We start from the raw sequence: 25,903 nt of genomic DNA, 5'->3' as shown, positions 1-25,903 counted from the left end.
CAGAGAAATGTGTGCATAAACCCTATCCCATTCCCATGCTATCTTTTGTATTATTGTTAAAGGATAACACTTCATTCACTGAAATAGGGGTCGATGATTTTAGCCGTCGAAACAAATTCACATTAATACATTCATACCGTATCACCCCGGACTAACCAGAGTGAGAAGCATTCGGTTTTATTTATTTGAAATCAAAAATGTTTTGGTCCATATTTCAACAATCTTTAAACTTACGGATTTGTTTATTTTATACTTGTTCATTCAAAATGTATATGCCGACAAAAAAGTATTTAAGAAAAAAGGATAAAATATTATGGATAATGGTTCAAATTGTGATCAAAAGCCATAGCTTTCTGATATATTGACAGAACCGTTAAATCCACGTGGTATTTAATTTTATTATTATATCTCTGATGATCTCGACTTTTAATTTACTATCCTTTGTCAGTAAAACCCAATCCAAAATTCCATTTCAAAATCTAAATCAGATAATTAAAAAAAATACTTATCTACAGTGAACACCAAAAAACTATGTGATTGGAAGACGACTTTTAAACTCAAGTCCAATGTATATGAGACACAGCATAATTGTGAATAGTGAGCAAGACCATATCACTATAAAATTGATTTTTATAACTACTCGTAAAACTATTTTCTTTGTAACAACATTAAATATTCATTGAATATTGCTTCAATGTCGTCTTCCTATTCCACAGTTTTCTGATTATCACTGTATCTTATTCCCTAAAAGTAAATGTTTAAAAGGCTTAATATTCTTAACAGGGGCGTACCGGCGTACTCAGGAATTTGTCCAGGGGGGGCTTCATTTTTTTTCTTTCCAGGGGGGCTCAGCACCCGTTGGGGCCTGAAAACCCCCTGAAATCAATAGATTTCACTAGTCAAGAGGGGGGGGTTAGCCCCTATAGCCCCCCCCCTAAATACGCCTCTGATTCTTAAATTCTGAGACTTTTTGAAGATCCCCTTTCCCCAAAGTAAAACATGAACTCTCCTACTAAACCCCCCCCCCCCTCTGGATAGATAACTGATTGAGAGATAAAACTTTCCTAAAAATATAAACAAATACAGTTCCCCCTCCTCATAGATCCTCTACACTTTAAATATACAGGGTCACAAATAAAATTATATAAAGATAACTCGAAAAATAATATATTTTTTATATCAAAATCAAATTTACATGGCTTGCAGTGAAAAAAAGATAGATTTGCATAAATTCAAAATAATTCTTAAATTTCATTTTGACCAAATTAGTTACAATCAAAAATCCCTCTTTTGTATTTGCTCTTAAAAGATGCCATTTTTTATACACCCTGTTCTCAAGTCCAGCAACACTTGTACTTTATCCTTCTATCCGTTAACAAGCATTTAGTACACAGTACACTCAACTGTCAGAAATTGTACTGCAGATGTAAGTATCTCTTGATTCTTGACTCTTGAGTGCAGATTGCAGAAATTTTCCAAAAAAATACCTTTCTGTGATCGTTAGGGTAGTTTTATAAAAACTATTTTAGTGTTTTAACATTGTAATAAGATATTTTGTGATTGTGAGGGTAGTTTTATAAAAACTATTTTAGTGTTTTAACATTGTAATAAGATATTTTGTGATTGTGAGGGTAGTTTTATAATAACTATTTTAGTGTTTCAACATTTTAAGAAAGAAAAAGAGCTAAAGTAAAACGATCCGTGCTTCGTAAATTAAATTTTCATCCCTTCAGATTAGATTAATTAGATCAATATTAATTTGATACACTAATTAACAGTAAAGTTAAAGAAACCCAAAATAAAGACTTTTGTTCGTAATTTTTGAAAGTTTAAATGATACTGTACAATCTCAAAACAGAAAGACATTACCGGATCTGAATCCGGAAAAGATTAGAAACCCTGTTGCAAAAATTCGCAAATCGGAACCATAAAGCTGATTTTTGAAAAGGTTATGTTTCAAAATACTTGGTTTGTCAGAAGGAATTCAGTTGAGATTTAAAAAAGATGTATTTAAAGGTACAGGGTTACCCGCAATAAGGATCTGAGACTGAAAAGACGCCTGTACGGAATATAATATTTGTTAAGCTTGAATTTTATATTTGTCAAGTAAAATGGTTTCAATTCTTACAGTATTCAAGGCAGAAGACAAAATTCAATCTTCTAATAAATGTTTTTCAAGAATAGGTCGTCATTAAAATCTCATCTTTTGTTACCCTGCACGAAATAAGAGTTTAGATTACCTCTGTACAGTCTTTTTAAAACTATTTTAGAATAGAAAAAAAGATTTTTGCAGACTATAAGAAAAATAATGAAAGAGCAGAAAAGTGTTTTTTTACGTGACCACGAGACCAATGATGTACTGCAATCTATAAACAAAAATGTAAACAAAAACAAATATAATTTATGTAAAGTTCCTTGCTTTTACATTTACTCAATTTTAGGTAAAGTATAATTTAAAAAATTTGAATTTTTTTTCATTCAAAAGAATGTTTCCGAAAAAAGAATCTATAGTATAGTACACAGAATTTCAAGAAAATGCGGCACATAAATTTCACTAGAAGGGGATCATGCATTAAGCCTACTGTCTCGTTTAGCCTTATACCGTCTTATGCTTGGAATGAAGCGAAGTTTACAGAGATGAGGCTGAGCTATCCATTATATTAGTAATATTGAGATTTATTCACACACACAAAGATAAACTTTCTCTTTGAAAATTGATTTAATTTCAATTGTGGTTTTTCTACCAAGTGGCGTGCTTCTTTTCCAACCTGAAACAACGTTATTTTTTACAATTTTGGTCAGATTTAATTTTAAGGGTTACCGTTTGTGAATCGGGCGCATGCTCCTAGTCCTCTTGTATACTTCAGTTTTGATTTCTGACAACCTTTCTTTAAACAAAAAGAATCTGTTCTTTGTTTCCATATTTACCACAAACCTCTGCCCCTTTAGTAAAAGTAAATTTAACCTATAATGAAGCATAGAGTCTGACCGCGTCAACCAATTGTTGCACCGGCTAGTCCTGTCCTAGAACTAGGTACACAGGCGCATACACAGAAATTAAGCTAGGCGGGGGCAAGTTTTCGCGCGAAGCGCGAAATAAAAAATGTTGCCCCCCTGGCCTTAAAAATGCTGTTATTCTATATTAAGTCTACTACATGTCCCATAGGTAGCCCATTTAGTATTCAAGGACTATATATTACAATGTGTCCCTCTGTTTAGTTCTGTATTACTCTCTGAAGTCCTGAGTAGTTTCCTGAGACTATTCCCCTTTTTAGTCCACTGTAGTCCCAATTCAAGGACTACATATTACAATGTATCCATTTGTATAGTTCTGTATTTCCCTCTGAAGTCCTGAGTAGTCCCATGAGACTACTCCCCTTTGTAGTCCTCTGTAGTCCCGATTCAAGGACTATATATTATAATGTTTCCCTCTGTATAGTTCTCTCAATTCCTGAGACTACTTACCTTTGTAGTCCACGGACTATATATTTAAATGTATCCTTCAGTATTATCGGGAAAACATGCCAAACGCTTGCATAATACATATAGCTATAGTTGTTTATCAAGTATGCGGGGGGGGGAGATTTTAGATAAAAGGGAAATACTACGGTAAAATTTGAAAATAAATGGCGCAAAGCACCAAGAAAATTTTCAACTATACTTTTTTGGGGTACGACTATACTTGTATTTGAAACAGGTTTGATACTATTAGTTGTATTCTGGTTAACAGTATTATTGAGAATCTATGCTCCACACATCTTCTTATAGAAGGTAATATTTATAAATCAAGAATATATGGACAACGTACTCATTTTGTTCATGATATTAAACAAAAGAAAACTATTTTTAGAACATTACGAACATAATGTTCATCAAACAAATGAAAACTATTAAATTACGAACATTATGTTCATAATATCAAACATATAGTGCAAATTAACGTTAGCCTTAATGAACTTAATTACGTTTAGTACGATGTTCATTAGTCCGATCAAGCAATATAGTGCAATCGATATTTCACCCCTAGCTCTCACCCCCCCCCTTCCCTAACTCCCGGTCCACGTGCAGACAAACAGCTGATTTTTATCAACAATCAACATTGAACAGAGTACACTTTACACAATTTCATGACAATTACTAATTCTTTAGCTAAAATTTACATCGCAATCAATTCAGTGAAAAAAGAAACAAACTGCATTATTGTCAGGGTAATTTCCTAATATACGATTTTTTGACCCCACCGACCCCCTCCCTAAATATATACTAATTTTGTTGTAAATTATTAAAAATGAAGACCCGCCCTTGCCGCAGCGCTCGGCCCCCTAGCCTAGGTTCTAGCCGAAGTGTTCGGCCCAGAAAGGGTCTTAACCTAACCTAACCCTAAATGATAAAAATAATAAAAATAAATTTGCATGAAATAAAGTGGTCATGTACAAAATTGATAGTGGGGGGAGGGGGGGTGGGTACTAAATCGTATACTTGGGCGGACCCATTGTCAGTATCTAAAAATCTTTTGCAAGAGGAGCACAGCGACGGTTGAAGTTTGATCAGGAGAGAATTGCTCACAACATTTCCACACTACGCTAGCTACATTTTTAGATTTTTGGATGGTCGATCCGTGCTTCTCAAGCTGAGCCCATTCCGTTGCCAGTTGCAGTTCGTAGTCTGAATTCGTTTTATAAGCGATCTCTCTCCGTAATGGCAGTTAAGCAAAGTTGATAATAGTTGATTAGTTCTCATGTTTATTTTGTCACTGATATGCTGAAGAAGGCATGTGAAGCAAAGAATTGGTATTACTATCGAAGTATCTCAAATTCTCAAAATAAAGAGAAGTGTTTGTTTCTGCAATTACGTCAAGGTTTCCTATACTAGGAAATTACATATCAAATTACAGATAAACTTACATCAAAATGAAAATCTCATATTATTCAAAATTAAGGTAACTAGCTTTTCTAACAAACATTAATTAAGATAAACTTCATATACAGATACAGACACATGACAGATACAGATACAGGTGTGACATGGTTTATGTTGAAGTTATAAATCTGAAAAGATATATTTGGCTGTAAAGCTGGACCCCTTTCCTGTCCTACCCGTGGCGCGTGGTTCTCTTTTCTTTCCAATTTTTCATTATTTCAAATCATTTCACCTCTCCCTTTAAAATAGCCTCTGATTTATTTATTAATATGAAGTTTAGGTTTATTCTTTAAAATTATTTTATTTTCAGTTTTTCACGACGTTTTCTATGGCTGTCCTTAACCCTAATAATAACAGGGCTAATTTTTCTACACAAAATAATTTATCCTGAAGTGGTGAGTATACTTTAATAATAATTTTAAACGGTTCTTTCCAGTTGGAATAACAATATTTGACTTTCAATTAAAAATCTATGTAGGAAAGTCATGAGAAAAAAGTATCCGGAAAAAAACCTGAAAATAAAAACTTTGGTAAAAAAGTTCCAATTTTCAGAAGTCCAAGGACAAAATGTCACTGGAAAGAAAGTCCTAAGTTTTAGATTTCTGGGACTTTATTTCCCAAAAAATATGGGGGCTGCCAATAAATTCTCAGGAAATAAGCTCACAGGAATTAAAGAAAATTCTAATAAAAAAGTCTCAAGTCTTAGGAAAATGAGGTAAAGTCTTAGAAGTTTTCATAAAAAGGATTTTTTTTCTATGCATCTGCATATTGAATATATCAATATCAAGTCCTTGTTTTTCCATGGTTGTAAACATACTTTGCTTTGCTCCCAGGCATTTTCCACTAAAAGAGGACTGTTCAGGAATTTTTTTGTAAAAATACTGAAGACAAAAAAAAAGTCTTAGAAAATGAAGTCTCAAACGGTAGAACTTTATATCTAGATATTTTTTATTTTAATGACTTTTTTCCACAGGACTTTTTTAGTGCTTAAATTTAGGGACTTTATTTCCGAAAACTTTTTTCTTCAGATAACTTTTTTGGCGGTTTCCTCAAATAAAGATTCTTTTATTTTTTTTATTTTTTATAATCTTAAAGGAAATTCATAAGATCAGTAAGTTTCATATTAAGAGTGTTAACGCAATTTTAAGTGACCCCCCATGCAAAGATGGTATTGCAGACAATGCCATCTTTGCATGGAGGATCACTTGAATTAACGCTTACAGTCCCTTTAATGACGGTTGTCACTTATTATCTATTTAGTTAATTTTTTCTCTTTATGTTGGATAAATTATATAAACCAATAATAAGGATGATATTGCCGAAATAATAAACATGAAATATGCATAAAAAAGTTACTAGTTAGCTTACAGTTGCTTTTTAAACACTAAAACCCACCTTTTAAATGTTTAAATGTTTTAAAATACAGTGGTTAATGTTTGAAAAATATATTTTTGAACTAATGATATCGGGCATTTTATTCAGGTTCTTTATGGAGAAATTTATGACGAAAATGTGACGGATCATTGCAGCTCTACTTTAGGAATCAATTTAATTATCTATATATAAATTTGGCTTGTCTGTTTGTCTGTTTGTCTGTCTGTTTGTATCCAATAAACGTCAAAACGGCTGAACCGATCGGGTCCAAAATTTTTGTGGGACATCTAGGAACCCCAGGGAAGGTTTATGAANTCTCTACCCTCTCTACCCTCTCTACCCTCTCTACCCTCTCTACCCTCTCTACCCTCTCTACCCTCTCTACCCTCTCTACCCTCTCTACCCTCTCTACCCTCTCTACCCTCTCTACCCTCTCTACCCTCTCTACCCTCTCTACCCTCTCTACCCGCTCTACCCTCAATACCCTCTCTACCCTCTCTACCCTCTCTACTCTCTCTACCCTCTCTACCCTCTCTACCCTCTATTCTACCCTCTATTCTACCTCTCTACCCTCTCTACCCTCTGCTTACTTACGATTTATGTCATTACAGTTGCAGCAGGCCTCTACCTTAATTACAATAACATTAGGAACTTTTAAAACCAAAGCAAATAAGATTTAGTAATTTTGAAAAACTCACCTGTGTTAAACTAGTTGTTGTGATATTCAAGAAAAGTAGGTTTTATTTTAGAATAGTTCTAAGATTATTATACAAAGACGGACTTGAAATATGTACCTGACGTTTTTTTCGTGTTCCATCACAATTACACTTCATAGTTTCACAGTTTATACCATAATCACTTCCTACCAGACCAACCTAGAACAAGGACCTTTTTTCTTCATAAATTAGTTATTTCAAATGGCTCAAAGATTTTACGATAAAAAATTAAAATTTCACTCTAGCGAATTACATCCTGACTGTGTCTGCATATATAAAAATATATTTTATTTTTCATTTAAAGTTTCATGCCTTTGCAAAGCGTTAAAGATGTGATGAACTAGTAAATATATAAATTCTGCATTCAGTGGATCAACTAGGGTTCTGCGCTCAGGATTTTTAGACAAAATGTTGGCACTTTTGTGTGGAGTTTCGGTTATCTTGAACGCTTAATCTCGATTTCCAATGTGGGCTCTTTTAAATTTGAATATATCTGTTTAATCCCTCAATTAATGTTACCCCAGTAGGGTATGGCCACCACGGGCTATTGAAGAGGAATTACATTAATCCCTAGGTCTGCATCAGGTGGAGATTAATGCCTGATTTACAATACAAAAGTTCAGTTTAGTGTTCCAGGAATTTGTAACTATGAATTCAGATAGATTAACTGAGTCAAAGTTTGAAATATCAAAGATTTTTATGATGCAATAATCAGAATGTTCAGTGAATTGTAGATTGAGACGAATCACACTGAACTCATGTATACATTTGAATCATGAGCTGAACCGACCTCTACCTTGACGGTCCTAGTTTGTACTGCTCCACCCGGTGCACCAACTACACTGGTAGCCATACAGCTATAGTTAACATAGTTGGGCTAGCTCTGTAAGCAGGGCCATAAGCTGATGCAACTAGGTTGACGCGGTCTGACTTTAGGCTGCATCCGGTTAAATTTAAAATCCCTTTTCCTATTAAAATCCCTGTAAGAGGAAATTTTGCGTGGAGTAACCTGTTTTTTACCATGTTAGTTAAGTGTGTAGTTCTGGCTGTCCTAGGTTGGATTGTTGATGAAGGAAGAGAAGGTTTTAAATATACATTTCTATCTGGTAGTCTAGATGTTACAGATACATCTCCATTTGGAAGTCTCGGTGTTACAGATACATCTCCATTTAGTAGTTTCGGTGTTACAGATACATCTCCATGTTGTAGTCTCAGTGTTACAGCTACATCTCCATCTGGTAGTCTCGGTGCTTCAGATACATCTACATCTGGTAGTCTCGGTGTTACAGATACATCTATATCTGGCATTCTCATCAAAAAACTAGATCCATTCTTCATCGTCACAACATACATGCTAAAAAAATATGATTATGTTCTAGCTGTTTTGAGATATAACTTTGTTGACACAAATAAAAGAACAAAAGGGATATTCGGTAACTTTATTGAATAATAGCATGAAATGAGAAATAAAAGCAAAGTTTAAAAATATTGACCCTTAATTGGGAGTATCTAAACGGTTGAAAATGAAATAACATTGATTATTAGTGTTGAAAGGAATGGAACAGTTGGAGCTTCATGTTGGTGGAGCAGATCAACAGGAACTGGCAAGAGAGGATTGATAACACCTGGCTTATCCAACCTAGTAGGCGGAGATCGCGGTTTTATCATGATGCGATTGAGCGATTATGTTGTCTCTGTATTACATGATAAACTGGGAACCCTTAGGATAGCTCGACTGCTGCTAGCTGAGTATTTCATTTTCTAAAACTTTTTTAATAAGAGTGTTATGATATTTCAAAAAGGTAGGAAGCAATCACATATTCCGTTTTTTAATCAATATATCTCAAAGGAAACATAATTTATTCATAAACAAAGGATATGAGTCTTTGTCACAAACTTAAATTTTCTAATCCCTATATCTTTGCAACCTGGTGGTGTAAGCCTGTGATATTTCAAACTTAAATTACTTATATCAGAATTCATAGTTTGAAATATTTAAGGTTCACGACAGAGGGTTGCAAAGATATATGAATTAGATTTAAAATTCGGTGATGGTGATGGACCAAACCTCTGTAGAGTAAAAAAGTAGATGTTAGTTCCACATTTATTGAAAATATATTTCGGTCTGGGTTGACCCTCGTCAGTTCTTGAGATTGTTTCTTCACAAATCATAGTTTGTGACAAAGACTCAATTCCTTTGTAAATAGTAAAAAGTTTCAAAAACTGAGACTATAATTCAAATTATTAGAAAGGGGTTTATTATTATCACTCTTTCAACTGCAGTGCAATAGGAAGAATGAACAAAAGATAGAATTACAAAAGGTAGAATACACAAAAGGTAGAGTTACAAAAGGTAGAATTACAAAAGATAGAATTACAAAAGGTAGAATACACAAAAGATAGAATTACAAAAGGTAGAATAAACAAAAGGTAGAATTACAAAAGGTAGAATAAACAAAAGATAGAATTACAAAAGGTAGATTACACAAAAGGTAGAGTTACAAAAGGTAGAACGTTCAAATGGTAGAATTTCGAGTTTTCGAGAGTCGGGAAAATTTTCCAATTTTTGCAAATCTGCAAAACGTTTTTGAAAAATTCCTAAAACTGCATTTCTCGTTGGAATTCAGCATGGAGCGACTGCTACAAAATTTCGACAGTTAGAAAAATGTTACATTATGCAAGTTTAAGTAAAGAAAATTTCTAGGCCGAGCGCTGCGGCCTCTTAAGTGTTGATTGTTTATTTTAGCTGACTATTTCACGCTTCTTATTTAGAAATTGTCTTTAAATTTTTAAACTGTAATCGCCAGTTCTAGCTGTGGCACTTGTCTCGGCTCGGATACGAGAGACAGATTACAGTACATTATTCAACATTTAAGAGACGCAGCGCTCGACCCCTTGCCCATCCTAGCCGCAGTGCTCGGCCTAGAAATTGTCTTATCCTAACCTAACCCAAAATAAAGTGAGAGTCAGCACATAAATCAGCATTGAAGAGGCCGCAGCACTCGGCCCAGAATTGTCTTAACCTAACCTAACCCAACATATTGTAATATTGAAATAGGAAAATTCGACATTTTAAACGTTCAACCTTTTTTAAATCTACCTTTTGTAAATCTACCTTTTGTAAATCTAACTTTTGTAATTCTATTTTTTGTAATTCTACCTTTTGTAATTCTACCTTTTGTATATTCTAGGTAGATTTACAAAAGGTAGAATTACAAAAGGTAGATTTACAAAAGGTAGAATTACAAAAGGTAGATTTACAAAAGGTAGAATTACAAAAGGTAGATTTACAAAAGGTAGAATTACTGAAGTATAGCTTATATACTCCAGGAGTAGCTAAAGTTCAGGTCATTAGCTTTAGGAGTAGTTAAAGTTTCGTTTCAAAGCTCCAGGAGTAGCTGAGGTTTAGCTTATTAGCTCCAGGAGGAGCTGAAGTTTAGCTTATTCTCTCTAGGAATAGCTGACGCTTTGTAGGATGATGTAAGTTTATGCTTGACATTGTCATTCTCGTCCAATTCAATTGAGCTGTTTCTGATCATGAGAGGCTGTGTTTTTGGGTGACATGGAAACGCCTCAACACGGAAACGCCTCAACACGGAAATGCCTCAAAATATCGGACTCATAAAACTAATTTAATGTCGTCTTCTCTCATTAAAAAAAAAATTTTAACAATTATTTTACCGTTAACTTAGGGTAAGTTAGGTTGCGTCGCAGGCTACGGAGGGGGCCGAGTGCTGCGGCTATGATGGGCTAGGGGGCCGAGCGCTGCGACTAGGACAGGCTAGGGGGCGGTGCGCTGCAGCTAGAACAAGCTAGGAGGCCGAGCGCTGCGGCCATGGCTGTAAAAATCTTTAGAATATAGTCTTTTTAATTTTAAGTTGAGAGAAGACGACATTAAATTAGTTTTATGATTCTGTTTTTTGAGGCATTTCCGTGTTGAGGCGTTTCCATGTCACCCTATTTTTGGTAATGGTTCATTTGTTGTCTGGGGACACCTATTTAGAAGTACATTTATTGCTTCTAGATATAAATACATAATGAACAACGAGGAGAGAAGAGGAGAGGAAGATGAGTAGGTCTTCTCTGGTTCTAGAATCCGACGCTACTGATTTGCGGATTTTATAATCTTCATTTGGGGATTTCATCCTCTGCAATTTCTGGTTTCTATACAAACTAGCCTTAGAGGGCGCTTCGCGCCCATCTTCTAAAATAATTGTGAACATGTTCTCTTTTTGTACATCGTAAAACAAAACAAAAATAATTCGCGGATTTTCACAAAAAATTTCGTGGATTTTCAAAATCCTAAAACTAGCTAATTCAGCTAATTCAAATTGTGCCATGTCTAAGACGGTGTGTAAAAGCAGGCCATGAATCATGGCACTAATGTCTCCTGTAATATAATCAGCAAAAACAAAATGTCCGGCCCTATGGGAAATCGTTGATCAATTAAAAACAGACTTAGTTGATTTCTTTTTCCATTTTTTTAAAATAGTTAAACAATCTCAAATAGTTTATAACAAAAGAGCTGCAAAGATTATTGCAAAAATTATTAAAATATAAGATTTGATTTATTTCAATTTAGAGATAAAATTATCACATTGATTTACTTATCAATTTTTAAAATCAAAATTTGTTTTATTTTCATATTGTTTCTATTCCTGTCAAGAAACCATCATCTTTATACTAGATCGGTATTGATTAGTTTCCTCTGTTATCCGCTTTTGTTTGGCCAGTGAAACTTGGTCTTTTCTAAATCAGGTCAAGTTACAGTAAAATTATACTTTGGAATAAAATTCTCCATGATTTAATCATGACTCCTATTTTAAAAGAGCTAATGGGTAGATTGAGAAGGTTTTGGATTTCTAATATACAAGTAAATTTATATTTGCTTTTTTCATACTTTGGATTGAAAACAAAGCTTTAGGAGCTACGAGGTCACAAAGTCTTAACAGTTATGTTGGATAAATGTTTCTAGATTAGAGTGGTTTAAATAATGCTGTTAGACAGAAAAAAAGTTGAGTGTCAGAATTTAATGAATTTGAGCCGCGTCTTAAATCCGCCAAAAACATGTTTCAATTGTGCGCCGGCCTTAAATCTTGAACCAAGCATATTTGAGCCGCCGCCTAACTTTAAGCCGGGGCTCAAATTCTTTAAATTCGGCCTCTGCACAATTTTAATCTCTTTCAAATCCTTTTTCAATCTCTTGATCGATCCTTTATAATTCCTTTAAATCACGTTTAACCCCTTTAAATCCCTTTCCATCTCTTTAATTCCTTTTAATTACATTTCATTCTCTTTCAATCCATGGTAATCCATTTTCGATACCGTTCAATCCATTTCTATTCCTTTTAATCCATTTTAATCCACCTGCATTCTTATTCAAATACATTCAATCCACTTCGATCCCAATTAATCCATTCGATTCCTTTCCATCACTTTCATTCCCGTCTGATCACTTGCAATCCATTTCAATCCATTTAAATCCCTTTAATTTCTTTCAATCCTTTTCATCCCTTTTAATCGCTTTCTATTACCTTCAGATCCATAATCGTACTGTTCTGGTTTGAATGAGAACGGAAAGAATGGCGACCAGTTATAACGTCCACCAGCCTGTTAAAAAATAACTTAACTGACTTAAAGGTATAAGTTAGAACTATTGTTGCAATTTTATATGACATTCAATTTAAAGCAGGATATTCATGACTCACCACATTACCCTTCAAATCTTTTTTTGAACAATAATAGTGAATATAGCGTTGTTTTTTTGGCTTAAAAGTGTATAAAAAGTGTATAGTTTCTCCACTGTTTCAATGCAACTATAAGTTCCCAAGCCACTTCTATATATAAATTTGGCTCGTCTGTCTGTTTGTTTGTTTGTCTGTTTGTTTGTATCTAATAAACGTCAAAACGGCTGAACCGATCGGGCCCAAATTTTTTGTGGGACATCTAGGGACCCCAGGGAAGGTTTATGAATGATCAAAATTTCAAATATTTGTCTCCATCAAAATTCGATCTCCATTAAATTTTTTAGGATTTTGAAAATCCACGAAATTTTTTGTGAAAATCCGCGAATTATTTTTGTTTTGTTTTACGATGTACAAAAAGAGAACATGTTCACAATTATTTTAGAAGATGGGCGCGAAGCGCCCTCTAAGGCTAGTTTGTATAGAAACCAGAAATTGCAGAGGATGAAATCCCCAAATGAAGATTATAAAATCCGCAAATCAGTAGCGTCGGATTCTAGAACCAGAGAAGACCTACTCATCTTCCTCTCCTCTTCTCTCCTCGTTGTTCATTATGTATTTATATCTAGAAGCAATAAATGTACTTCTAAATAGGTGTCCCCAGACAACAAATGAACCATTACCAAAAATAGGGTGACATGGAAACGCCTCAACACGGAAATGCCTCAAAAAACAGAATCATAAAACTAATTTAATGTCGTCTTCTCTCAACTTAAAATTAAAAAGACTATATTCTAATGATTTTCACAGCCATGGCCGCAGCGCTCGGCCTCCTAATCTTGCGCGGTCAACTTCGCTACACAGTAGTAATCGTCTTCGTGTTTTCTTGAATTTGTTACAAACTTATATAGCTTAGATATGACCTTTCAATGAAAAACCTTCAAGTAAAGCGTATAGAACCTTAAATATGATACATTTCTAACCAAGAAAGTATAAAATTGAAAGGGGAATGTAATCCAAAAGTGACGATTCAATGCTCATTAAAGAGACTGTAGATATAAATTCAAATGACTCTCCATATAAAGAAGGGAATGTCCGATTTTAAACGGTACCCTTCACAGCTTAGTCTGATCAACAACAAATGAAATATTCATGTTTTTCTCTTTCAAAATCGAGTTATGTCTAAATATTAACAAATAATTGTCTTTGATAATTTATTTCAAGGGACATACCCGATTCACAATGCTATTATTCTAACCTATACGTCTCTGAGCAAACATTAGAAAGATATTATTGTTTCTCTATCAGAGCATTTCTAATTTAATCTTGTTGTTTTCTCTATGAAAGTAATTGGCGGATTCGTGCAGAAAGGAAAAAAAGGAAATTGTGAGAATTCAACACTTTTCAGGATAAACCACGACGATATCTTCTCCAGTAATGCTCAGATAAATGTGTTTAGCAAGTTAAGTCAACAGTCCCTTATTTATAAAAGATTATACATTACTTTTCTGATATTGGTGATGAATATGCTAAACTTAAACATAGAACTAGTATTAGCATAATGCTACACCGGAAAAATATACAAAACACTAAACTATTAATCTCTGTAATTAGGGAAAATATATTTGTAAACAAAAATGTGAAAACCTTTATTAACATCAGATATATTTGGCTTTATTGGAGTTATTAGTGTTTATTAAAAAACAATTGTCTCGAAATGAAGATAAAGAGACTAAGCTGAAGAAAGGTTTACTGAGGCCTTCTGCCCACTTTAAACAAAAAGTTTAACACATTAAAGGAAATATTCTAACTTTACCCAACTTGGTACACAAGTAACCTAATGTAAGAAATAAAATGGCTCAAGCTTGTTTTGCGGTTTAAACAAATGACAGATTTTCTCAAATCTGCGGACCGTGACACTAAGTCCATTAATTGGTTAGCATTTTAAGAGATCAACTGTATCATGAACTAAAACAGTCACAGCAATCCAATCGTTCTATGATCCGAATCGTTTACAAGAATTAACTGCACAAAATAAGTGCTGGCTAGATTGGCGTGCAGTTGTCTTACCTTGATCTTTAAATAGCTTTTATAAATCTTTCAGAATATAAAAAATATTGATTAATAAGAAATTTCGTTTTGCGTGTTCATGAAAATTAATAATTTTCAACACGTTTTTTTTGCTAGAAAATAGTTTATGTTCCTAGATCGTCTTGCTAATTAAAAAACACAATTTTGTTTACAAATACATTTTACTTAATTGAATTTTAATTGAACTTAGTTTTTCTAATATTTTCTCCTGTGTTATGCTGCTTTTTCTGATATGTCTTGGCCTGACCTACTCATCACCACTCGTTCAAAAGTAAAAAGATAATCTGTGACGTTAAATATCTTTATAAAGAGTCAAGGTTGTAATGCAAGGAAAGTTATTTCAGAGATGTACGCATCTTTTGTACTGCAATGTACTGTCTCTGGGCGGTAATGTAAACACAAGACGGATGTCGAAGCCTGACATGGGATCCATCTTTCACATGAAATATTCTTGTCATAGGAAAGTATTATGTGAATCATCAAAATTATCAAAATGTAATGCTTTCAACCTCCTCGAATACTAAATAAACACTGATGCATCTATTCTTGTTTACAAATTCCAAAGAGAACTGGTTTCAATATGTCTGCAGAGTAAACGCGACCACAATTAACTTTCCTTGCATTAAATCCTTGTAAAGAGTGATCTTTTCTTTGCTTTTTGTTTGTAAAAAGTTTTACATGTATAGGTTTTCGTCTCAATACAAAGCAAAATTTTGAAGAATTTTTCTCTTTTTTTCTTTATTAACGAAATTCTTGCTCCTAAATGCACGTAGAAAATCAAATGAATATTTTTGTACTACAGATGTTGTACACTATTCGTAAATACTTTCTTATATTATGATTGTAATCTATTATTGAAATAGCATTAATAATTTAAATTAACACCTAGTGAAAGATTGCCTGAAATAATCAATAACATCAGAAATAACTATAACTAAATCATAATGGACTTATAAAGCGAAATACACTAGTCCAGGCGCTGTTTGTGTGCAGTGGGGAGGTGACTTAAATTAACACCGAGTGAAATATTGTCTGAAAATGGTGTCATATTCCATGATAGCAAGAAAGTCACAAAGGAACTGAATACTTGTCTAAAACTCTAGTTTTCCACTGCCTTTATCTTTGCAACCTGAAAGTGTAAATCTTTGATATTTTAAACTGTGACTAATTTAGAAGAACTCATGATTATGAAATATAAAAGTTTACAATATCAGCATGTAATCATTATAAGGGTTAGATTATTTATAAAATTTGTGGTGAGGAATCAATTCCAGTTTTAGTTTTCCAATGTATTTACAGTCTTAACCCAATTCCTCCTGGGGGGGGGGCAATTTTACCTCCCCCATGTAGTTTTTTTTAAATAACTCAAAAAGTATTGGGCTGAGGCTGTTGAAATTTTCTAAATTTGTACATTTTTAGTTTTTTACTTACACTTCAGCTTATTTAAAATGCGGCGAAATTTTTTGCATTTTTAAAATTGCATGGTTTAGGGATTTTCAAAAATGTATATTTTATAATTTTTCGGACATTTTTCTGCAAACATTTTTACAATAAAACTTGATTTTGCAAAAAAGTTCAAATTTTGCAAATTTTGAAATTTGTTTGCAAATTCTAAAAGTAGAGCATTAGAGCTGTCCGATGATGTATAATTTGTCATATTTGGACATCAAATATGGGATTAAGAGGGGGGGGGGTCCGACGGTCCGTATCCTGGTTTTCAAATACCCCAGCAGAGATATGGTTAATCTGGAATCAAAGGGACAAACACATAAATTATGGATGCCTTCAGAGTTGGGAACTCTAGTATTGTGAATATTAATATTAATGCTTGATCTCGGATCTTGAACTTTTATTGATTTTATCTCTATTCGACGGACGGACGCGAAGGACGGAGAACTAAGAGCCAATCAGACGTCAAAGTATTGTGCGTTCAACCAATGAAAGAACAAATAAAGGCAAAAATATCAGAATATCAAATGCCAAATCATCAAAAATCTTTAAATGATCACAAAGATGTACGCTAAACAGTTGGGACAACTAATTTTCTTTTCAAAAATATCATACAATTTTACAATAAAATTAATTTTAAAGTTTAAGGTATTCTTAAACATATTTTTATGATAAAACGTCTGTAAAATGCTCTCTCTTTCACACAATCTATTTTTTTCTTCTCTTTTTCTTCTCTTTTTTTTCTCTTCTTTACTCTTCTGTTCTCTTATTTCTTTTCTTCTCTTACCTTATCTCTTATCATCTCTTTGTTTACTCTTTGTTGTTGACATTTAACCGGTTTTGAGATGAACAATGCAGTACGATCCGTTCTTATGATTTTTCTCTGATTTGTTTACATTTCTAGCATGTAGACCTATAATTGGAACGTACTGCGTTTTTACTGTATAATTCGGTATTTGATCATTTGGCGTTTGATCTTTTATTATTTTTGCCAGATAAAGTAGGAATATCCGAAGTCCAGAGATCAAGCAGATTTTCTGTAAAGTTCAAAAAGGCCTATTTTGGATATCGAGATCAGGCAATTGGTATTATGCATATCCAACACAAAAATTCCCAGCTCTAGTTTTTTTACTAAAAATCTAAAACTTCATTATGTTGTTATTTTAATAAAAACTTTTTCTTTCTATTTATCTTAGGACATATTTGGTGGAGACATTTAGTGGTGCTAGCTATCTAGTGACACAGAATATTCCAGCTTTAGTTCCCTCTGTTCCACATCTCAATACTCCAGCTGTAGTTTCTTCTATTCCAGAGCTTAAGACTCCAGCTGTAGTTCCTTCAATTCCAGAGCTCAATATTCCAGCTGTAGTTCGTTCTAGTCCAGAGCGCAATATTCCAGCTGTAGTTCGTTCTAGTTCAGAGCTCAATATTCCAGCTGTTCGTTCTAGTCCAGAGCTCAATATTCCAGCTGTAGTTCGTTCTAGTCCAGAGCGCAATATTCCAGCTGTAGTTCGTTCTAGTCCAGAGCTCAATATTCCAGCTGTAGTTCGTTCTAGTTCAGAGCTCAATATCCCAGCTGCTGTTTCTTCTAGTTCAGAATTTAAGAAGGTACCAGAATAAAAAGTATAAGATTGTTTATAAAGATTTCATTTTTAATTTACAACTCATTTTGCTCAAGTTGTATGTTCTGGAAATCATGAAGAAAAAATACAGCAATATTTCTATTGATAGTAAATAAATTTAAGAATTCGAACTCTGCGTTCGATTTCTCCTCAATTTTTTTTTCTTTGACCTGGAATCAAAACTAATGAATAACAAAAAGAAGTTGAACCGCTCAGACAAACAGTTTCCCCACTTGTACACCATTCAAATCTGAAGAGAAGTGATTGAACTACATCTGTTCGGTTCAGCTATGTCTTATAGTAAATCTTTGTTTGGATAAATATTATAAAAATGCAGGTTGGAGAAACAGGAAATGATTACAAAATTGATTGTCAAAAGTTAAAATGTATTTGTAATAATAGAAGGACAAAAAGACAGGTAAATTTTACACATTACACCTTATTTACATTTAAACCATTATGCTTTTGAATTGGTGAATTTGAAAAAAATTGAAAAAGTCGTCACTTTCTCCTCATGCAACATTTTCCAATTTCGACCAACCATAAACCTTTCCATGGGGTCATGTGGCCAATCAGTTCAGCTTTTTTGGATACAAACAGAAAGTGAAATTTATACTGGGTGTCTCAAAAAAAATGAAAATGAAAAGCAAGAAGAACTTAAACAATGCACTACGTGACTACGTTGAACCACATTGAACTTTAAGCGGCGCACAAAAAAGTGGTTCAACTTTGTATATGAAGTGGAACTTCTTCTTGCATGTTAATATTATAGATCTTATCATATATACAGGGTGTCCCAAAATAAATTTTGCAGTAGGGGTATTAATTACTGAGGAAACAATTTTCTTACAATTTTTACAATCGAAGTTTCATTAGAAATCTCTATATATTTCAAATATTTCATGATGTATTTTTTTCCCTTCTAGGCATTATGCTTTTTTTGTTACAACCAATTCTTTGAGCGTTAGTTGAAAATCGATTTTCCAGATTTTTAAAATTCTATATTTTTCACGTCTCATTTCTCTTCGCTCATCAAGTATGAAAAAACTAAAAAATTCATTAGCTGTTCGTCTAAGGTTTCATTTTTAACTAAAATTTTGGATCTAGAGCAATCTGAAAATAAAATATGCATTAAAAAACCAAAAGAACCTTGCCCAGACCACAAAAATATTTTTTTTCTTCTTGAAATCAGTTGGTACAATCAACAGCTCGTTTTTTAAACTAAATTTTTTAGTCTAACCCACCTGGGCACAAAAATAAAACTTTTTTTGTAAAAAAAATCTTTAAAAAAAATCACTTCAATTAAGAATATTTTTACTTTAGAAATAATTTTTACTCTTGCATTTTTTATTAGTCCATTTTTATGATAGGTTTAGGATATTAGTTAGTTAAACAGGCCAAAAATGTTGTATGTTTTTATGGAGCCTTCTAAGGGACTGTTCACGCATAAAAAAGTACACATTCTCAAATGTAAACTTATGTCTAAGATGAGCACACGCCGTCCAAGATATCGTTTATATTTACAAGCACATGCATGTTTCAATAATGATATTGGTTTTAGAAAAATTTCCCAATTTGATTTCTAAGGGGTCATTTTAGGAGGTCAAATTATGTTAATACCACACAAACATCGTCCTGGGTGTTTAAATAGGGGTAAACGCCCATGGTGAATCCATTTTCAATCTTATATTTTCGAAAATTTGACCTCTGAGGTCACAACTGCCATTTTTGACCTCCAAGTGGTCATTTTGAGGTCAATGGAGTACTGAAATAGGGGTGAATCAACATGACGAATTCATTCATTTTATTTTATGTCACTAACGCAACTGTCGACGGCATTATTGACCTTTTTGACCTCCGGCTCCAAGTGGTCGTTTTAGAGGTCATATTATATCAATGGAGCACTCATACCGTCATGGGTACCAAAATAGGGGTAAATCCACATGGCGAATCCAGAAGATTAAAAAAAAATATATTTTGAAATTAAAAAAGACAAAAATTAAAAATTAATAAACAAAAGAACAACTTGGATATTAAGGGGTGGGAAAAAACATGCTATTTTTTCATTTTCTTCATTTTCTCCNCCCCCACCCCTACACATAAAGCATTCACATACTCAAGTAACGATAGTAAAAAGGAAAGCAAAATTTATTTATTTTTTTCCTTCAGGTGGAAGCTTGTTGCAATTGCAATTCAAGAAAAGGAGTAATTGGGAAAAAAGGTAAAAAATGAAAAAATGTAGTAAACACAAAAAATGTTTTACTGAAAAATGAAATTTTAGACATTTGGGAGGGGCATCTATAGTCTAAAGTTAATTTAGTTTCATTATATCTTATCATCGTGATAGTAGATTTAATTTTTACATTCTTAAAAATGATTATCGTCTAATTGTATTACGAAAAAATATAAGTCAATTAAAGTTAATTATAGATTTTTGTAAAATTGTGTGTCAACTTTCTGTAATTAAAAAAAATAGAATAATGCTTTTATATTTAGATTCATTGTAAAATAACTATAATCTTTAAGAAACACAAAAAATAGTGTGAATATCTTTTTCAAAATGTTCAAGTAAAAGTAAAAACCTTTTGTTTTAGAAAAACAAAGTATTTTCAACTTTACATGCTTCTTTATATATTTCAGGGTATGGTGATAAAAATAAAACTAATAAGGTATTTACAGTATCTACAGTTTTTTTTTACCGCATTTACAGTATCTACAGTATTTACAGTATTTACAGTATCTACAGTTTTTTACCGTATACTTAAAATTTACACTAGTAGACGTAACTTTATTTTGACCATTGAAATTTGGAATTCAATTCGTATTCGTCTCTTCAAGGAAGGTTCTCGAAAAATGAAAGGGGTATAGCCTTACGTCGAATCGAATTCGACGGTGATCGATACTAATCTTACTTCCATCTGTTCCGTCTGCAAGGAGAAAATGATTAAACACGACCTATACCGAAGAGCGTAGCGTCCATACAAATTCACGGAGTTGCAATATTTCACTCAGATTGTAAATAGTTCAAGTTATTTTATTAATCATAATATTTTTATTTGTTTAATATGCAATGTACTACTTTAAACCATGAATTTTTTGGTCGCTAAGTGTCGCTAGGTGCCACGATTCAAACACGGAACCTCTTAAGTATTGAGAGCAGAGACACTAGCGGCCAAATACTTGTTGTTTTCGATATATTTGTTGACTTTAAAAGTCACTATAGTAAAATAAAGAGATCTAAAATGGATATTTCTAACATTTATTTAAAAAAACGAAAGTTTTGAAATATTTGCATATAAGGGGGAGTTAAAATTGGTTGATTTAGAAATTAACAAAGGAATTAATGGTGGATATTTGATGGCACTTCATGGGAGTGTTGTAGAGCTTCATATTGGTGGAGCAGATCAACAGGAACTGGGACAACAGGGCTTATCAATGGAACTAAGGCAATGCAACTCGAGATAGCGGAAACTTTGGTCGGAGCCGGGCACAAGTTTCCTAAGTAAGCTTCTCAAGAAGTTAATAGGGAGATCAGAGGTATAAGCACGCCTGCTGTGAACTCAGTATCTGCATCATCAGCATGAAGGAGTCAAGAGGCTCCCTGTGTCGGAGCTGTTACCAGCCAAACTCTCCTACCCTGACTGAGGGCTGGGGTGTGTAGAGGGTGAGGCGGGGAACGAAGGAGCGAGGGTTACATGTGTGTGCTTCATGGCGGAAATGGATCGTGTGTATACACACATCTTGAGAACAGTTGACGGCAATTGAGTCGGTAAAATCTTCTTCCTTATATTTCGAATTTGTGTTAACAATATTGTAGACTATAAAACAAATAAAAAATATAATTAAATATTAACTTTTTACGAATACATTGATTATAGGTTGTAATATCTGAATGATTAATTTTAAATTCAATTGAATTATTTACAATCTGAGTAGAATACCGCAACTTGTTGTATTTGTATGGGCGCTATGCTCTTCGTTTTCAAACCTCTTAAGCGCCAATATTTGTAAGTAACCATGCGAAACCTTTATTTCTTGATGTATGTGTTTAGAAAGATTTGAGCATTGGAAATTCAGATCTCTATAGTGGAGAGTTTAACTATAGTTTAGAAGGTAGGTCAATCTGATGTTCATTAGCAGTACCAGTAAAAGGCGATCCTTTATTCGATGAAGTAGGTTTCGACATTCCTCTTCAGTTTCTTATCTATGAAACAAATGAAACAAATTACAGTATTAAAAAATCTTTGCCAACAAAAAGTTTGAAAATTGTTTTAAGTCTTTATGGAGAACTTTTTTTCACTTATCAAAAAAAGCCTTTCCTTTTTTCCATATTTTGCATTTTCTTTTTTCTTCTAATTCATATCAAGTGGAATGATGGTCGTCGTCTTCCATCCTTATTTTATCTTATATCTTAGCAAATATACCGGCAGAGAACTTAATTATAAATAGCGAGACGTAGTTGAACAACAGAGACTCAGTTGAACTACCTCTCTGAACTCGAACCAGCCACTCAAGAAAATTGGTTTAACTTCATGGTAGATTTTTAGGGATAAAATTGGGGTCCGTCCTAGAGAGTTAAGACACTTTCTGGGCCAAGCGCTACGGCTAGGACAGGCTAGGGGGCCGAGGCTTAGGCCACATGTCTTACATTTAAGATCCATGTACAAAATTGATAGGAGGGGGAGGGGGGTCCAAAAATCGTTCCCTGGGTAATTACCTAAAATTGTTACAAATTACAAAGATAGAGCTATTTTCAATCGAATGACAAAAGAAAAAAGTCATTCCGCTTTTCATGGATATTGACTCTTGGTTCAACAGAATTTTTAGTTTAAAATATATGTTTGGCATCAGATTGCAAAGATAAAAGTGTTATAAAATTAGAGTTTGTGGCGAGTAATCTGTTGCTTTGTTAAAACTCTTAAAATGTTTAAGGAAAGACTCAATTCCACTGGCCAAACAGAAACGGTAAAATCACTTATACTTTTTTCCATCTTGCGGTAATTTATTTTTATTTGGCTGATCCGTAATAAATTATATTATGCCGACAATTCTAGATCTAGAAGGAGCCCAACAAAAAATTAATAAATAGAAAATACGAAAAACTTTCATCTGATCGATAATGTGGAAGATATTATCGTTTTTCAAGCTTAAAAATGGTGTTGTAGTTTAGTCCTTAGTCCCTTAATTTACAACCAAAAACATTTCATATATCATGAATAGGTGTCACCCTTAAATTGTCTGATAAATGTGAAGATATAAAATATATAATTTGTCCATAATGTATCTGAATGTAAATATATAAAATATATAATTTGTCCATAATGTATCTGAATGTAAATATATAAAATATATAATTTGTCCATAATGTATCTGAATGTAAATATATAAAATATATAATTTGTCCATAATGTATCTGAATGTAAATATATAAAATATATAATTTGTCCATAATGTATCTGAATGTAAATATATAAAATATATAATTTGTCCATAATGTATCTGAATGTAAATATATAAAATATATAATTTGTCCATAATGTATCTGAATGTAAATATATAAAATATATAATTTGTCCATAATGTATCTGAATGTAAATATATAAAATATATAATTTGTCCATAATGTATCTGAATGTAAATATATAAAATATATAATTTGTCCATAATGTATCTGAATGTAAATATATAAAATATATAATTTGTCCATAATGTATCTGAATGTAAATATATAAAATATATAATTTGTCCATAATGTATCTGAATGTAAATATATAAAATATATAATTTGTCCATAATGTATCTGAATGTAAATATATAAAATATATAATTTGTCCATAATGTATCTGAATGTAAATATATAAAATATATAATTTGTCCATAATGTATCTGAATGTAAATATATAAAATATATAATTTGTCCATAATGTATCTGAATGTAAATATATAAAATATATAATTTGTCCATAATGTATCTGAATGTAAATATATAAAATATATAATTTGTCCATAATGTATCTGAATGTAAATATATAAAATATATAATTTGTCCATAATGTATCTGAATGTAAATATATAAAATATATAATTTGTCCATAATGTATCTGAATGTAAATATATAAAATATATAATTTGTCCATAATGTATCTGAATGTAANGTTTAAATTTTTGTTTTTATCAATTGCATTTTTGCCGATTTATAGGTTTTAAAACTAATAAATTGTATTAAAAAATTGAAATTTTACATAACAGCCGGATTTTTAAGTATAGCAACAAACTTTGAATCTAGTTAAAACAAATTTTGAGAGAATAGGTGGCGCCACCTGTAACAACCTCTTTTGATGGGTCAAGATTCAAAGCTGAAGAATCATATAACAAATGATTACACAGTTGCGCAGGAAGTTGAAGGGACATTCAACAAATTTGGACGCATGCTATTTTTAAACCGCGCAGTGTCGCTGGTTGAATCGACATGAAACAAACTTTGTGAGATGATAATTATATGGAGGCACGGCTCGGGCGGCACAGCGAGCGGAACAAACACCGGTTGATAGATCATGTAACAAACTTTGAATTAAGGCGACTGAAAATACATTCAACAAAATTTGACGAATGATTCTGCTAAGGTGTATTTGAGTCTGGTGCTCCAACAAATTTTGTTAGATGAAAATTTGAAATTTCTTAGAGTATACTCTCCTAGACTGTTCAAATACCGAGATTCTTACGTATTGTATAAACCTAGAGTACACACCATTGGTATGGTATCTTTACACACACTCTTTTGGTACAGACACACACACACACATGACGTTTCCGCCCCCTGATGTAAATATATAAGATATATAATTTGTACATAATGTATCTGAATGTGTAAAGGTGCTGGGAACCTTGCTGGGAACCATAAATTTGAATAAAAAAGGATAAGATTCGAATTCTCAACCTGAACTGACAACCCTGTACCATTGCAAGAAAAATTAATTTTATATTTTAGGAGGTTTAACCGCAAACTCGAAAATTCCTGAAAACTCAGAAAAGCCTAAAAACTCGGAAAAGCCTAAAAACTCGGAAAAGCCTAAAAACTCGGAAAAGCCTAAAAACTCGGAAAAGCCCGGAAATGTGAATAAAGGAACAGATTACCAAGATGATAATCAAGAAAAGCCTAAAAACTCGGAAAAGCCTAAAAACTCGGAAAATCTCGGAAATGTGGATAAAGGAACAGATAACCAAGATGATAATCAAGAAAAGCCTAAAAACTCGGAAAAGCCTAAAAACTCGGAAAATCCCGGAATTGTGGATAAAGGAACAGATAACCAAGATGATAATGAAGATTATGAAATAGAATATCTAGAGATTGAATATTTATAAAATATAAAATAGCAAAAAAGTACGAATATAAAAAGTTACATAAAGATGCAAAACAAAGAATTGTCCTTTTTTAAGATGACATTAGATTGCAAATAGTTAAAAGTAGAAAAAAGTAGTTTGAGGCGAGAACTCAGTTGTTTAGTGTCGGTTTTAAAATGTTTTGATTGTTACTTCTATCAAATTTTACCACGCATAAATGAATATTAGGAAAGTATATTAAGCATATTTTGCCATTAATATTTAGCTATATTTACTCTGTTAGTTTTTTAATACAAATAAATTAATTGTTCATTTAAAGGGACCGTTCACTTTTTTGGGTAATTTCAGGGTAAACTAAACAGCCTAAGCGCTATTCATCGGTAATAGTCTTACTTTTCAAAGACAACTGTGGCCGGAGAAAAAGCCGATTTTTCGTTCAGAATTTGAGCGCAAAGGAACGGTTCCTTTCTATACACACTATTTGATGTTTTTTTCAGTAACAACAGTCCAATAAAATTTAAATTTATCATATTTTAATGTCATTATGTGTTCGTTGTTACATACTAAAATATGAAAACTTTTGACATTTGAGTTAGCAAGAAATTTACGTTTTTCGCTTTAAAACACGTAAACTGTGTATACAAAGACGACGTCCTCTACGGCAATCAATTAATCATTACCCGTATTACGGTTCGTAGATTCACTT

At 32.7% G+C, this 25,903-nt stretch overlaps 2 protein-coding genes and 2 long non-coding RNA genes across 7 annotated transcripts; 2 read left to right on the top strand and 2 right to left on the bottom strand.

Annotated features, from left to right (window-relative positions):
* Nucleotides 1–4,828: 4,828 nt before the first annotated feature.
* On the top strand, nucleotides 4,829–6,492 carry LOC111708999 (uncharacterized). Its single transcript, XR_002766769.1, has 3 exons — nucleotides 4,829–4,939; nucleotides 5,231–5,315; nucleotides 6,403–6,492. It is a non-coding gene; the product is annotated as an uncharacterized LOC111708999 (long non-coding RNA).
* A 341-nt stretch (nucleotides 6,493–6,833) lies between these two features.
* Nucleotides 6,834–15,772, bottom strand: LOC111709006 (uncharacterized). Of its 2 annotated transcripts, none has more exons than XM_023482570.1 (4): nucleotides 15,671–15,772; nucleotides 8,031–8,364; nucleotides 7,089–7,169; nucleotides 6,834–6,922 (listed from the first exon to the last, which is right to left on the bottom strand). In XM_023482570.1, exons 2-4 carry the CDS (start codon nucleotides 8,361–8,363, stop codon nucleotides 6,881–6,883), a joined length of 456 nt encoding a protein of 151 aa, XP_023338338.1. In that variant the 5' UTR covers nucleotide 8,364; nucleotides 15,671–15,772; the 3' UTR covers nucleotides 6,834–6,880. The 2 variants fall into 2 exon arrangements, with proteins under 2 accessions (XP_023338338.1, XP_023338337.1); XM_023482569.1 differs by lacking the exon at nucleotides 15,671–15,772 and adding an exon at nucleotides 14,199–14,307.
* LOC111709007 (uncharacterized) lies at nucleotides 11,557–12,916 on the bottom strand. The gene is made up of 2 exons (XR_002766771.1): nucleotides 12,545–12,916; nucleotides 11,557–11,759 (listed from the first exon to the last, which is right to left on the bottom strand). It is a non-coding gene; the product is annotated as an uncharacterized LOC111709007 (long non-coding RNA).
* On the top strand, nucleotides 14,950–25,240 carry LOC111709005 (neurofilament heavy polypeptide). 3 transcript variants are annotated; one of them, XM_023482567.1, is made up of 9 exons: nucleotides 14,950–15,056; nucleotides 17,431–17,649; nucleotides 17,683–17,842; nucleotides 18,194–18,274; nucleotides 20,026–20,077; nucleotides 20,497–20,525; nucleotides 21,909–21,969; nucleotides 22,789–22,821; nucleotides 24,845–25,240. In XM_023482567.1, exons 1-9 carry the CDS (start codon nucleotides 15,001–15,003, stop codon nucleotides 25,216–25,218), a joined length of 1,065 nt encoding a protein of 354 aa, XP_023338335.1. In that variant the 5' UTR covers nucleotides 14,950–15,000; the 3' UTR covers nucleotides 25,219–25,240. The 3 variants fall into 3 exon arrangements, with proteins under 3 accessions (XP_023338335.1, XP_023338334.1, XP_023338336.1); XM_023482566.1 differs by having other exon boundaries at nucleotides 17,431–17,842; XM_023482568.1 differs by lacking the exon at nucleotides 22,789–22,821 and having other exon boundaries at nucleotides 17,431–17,842.
* The last annotated feature ends 663 nt before the right edge of the window (nucleotides 25,241–25,903 follow it).

The sequence above is a fragment of the Eurytemora carolleeae genome, unplaced genomic scaffold, assembly GCF_000591075.1.
Source record: "Eurytemora carolleeae unplaced genomic scaffold, Eaff_2.0 scaffold930, whole genome shotgun sequence".
Taxonomy (NCBI): Eukaryota; Metazoa; Arthropoda; class Copepoda; order Calanoida; family Temoridae; genus Eurytemora; species Eurytemora carolleeae.
Note: the sequence above shows the minus strand (reverse complement) of the source record. Positions and strands in the feature narration are given on the sequence as shown.

Coding starts and splice junctions, on each gene's coding strand:
- LOC111709006 (XM_023482569.1), bottom strand. CDS start 14,254: ATGCTAATACTAGTTCTATGTTTAAGTTTAGCATATTCATCACCAATA. Junction 8,365..14,198: donor TCATCACCAATATCAGAAAA/GTAATGTATAAT, acceptor ATATTTTTTTAG/CATGTATGTTGTGACGATGA. Junction 7,170..8,030: donor CTACACACTTAACTAACATG/GTAAAAAACAGG, acceptor TCCTTGTTCTAG/GTTGGTCTGGTAGGAAGTGA.
- LOC111709005 (XM_023482566.1), top strand. CDS start 15,001: ATGCTGCTTTTTCTGATATGTCTTGGCCTGACCTACTCATCACCACTC. Junction 15,057..17,430: donor TCATCACCACTCGTTCAAAA/GTAAAAAGATAA, acceptor TATTTATCTTAG/GACATATTTGGTGGAGACAT. Junction 18,275..20,025: donor ATAGAAGGACAAAAAGACAG/GTAAATTTTACA, acceptor TTTTTCCTTCAG/GTGGAAGCTTGTTGCAATTG.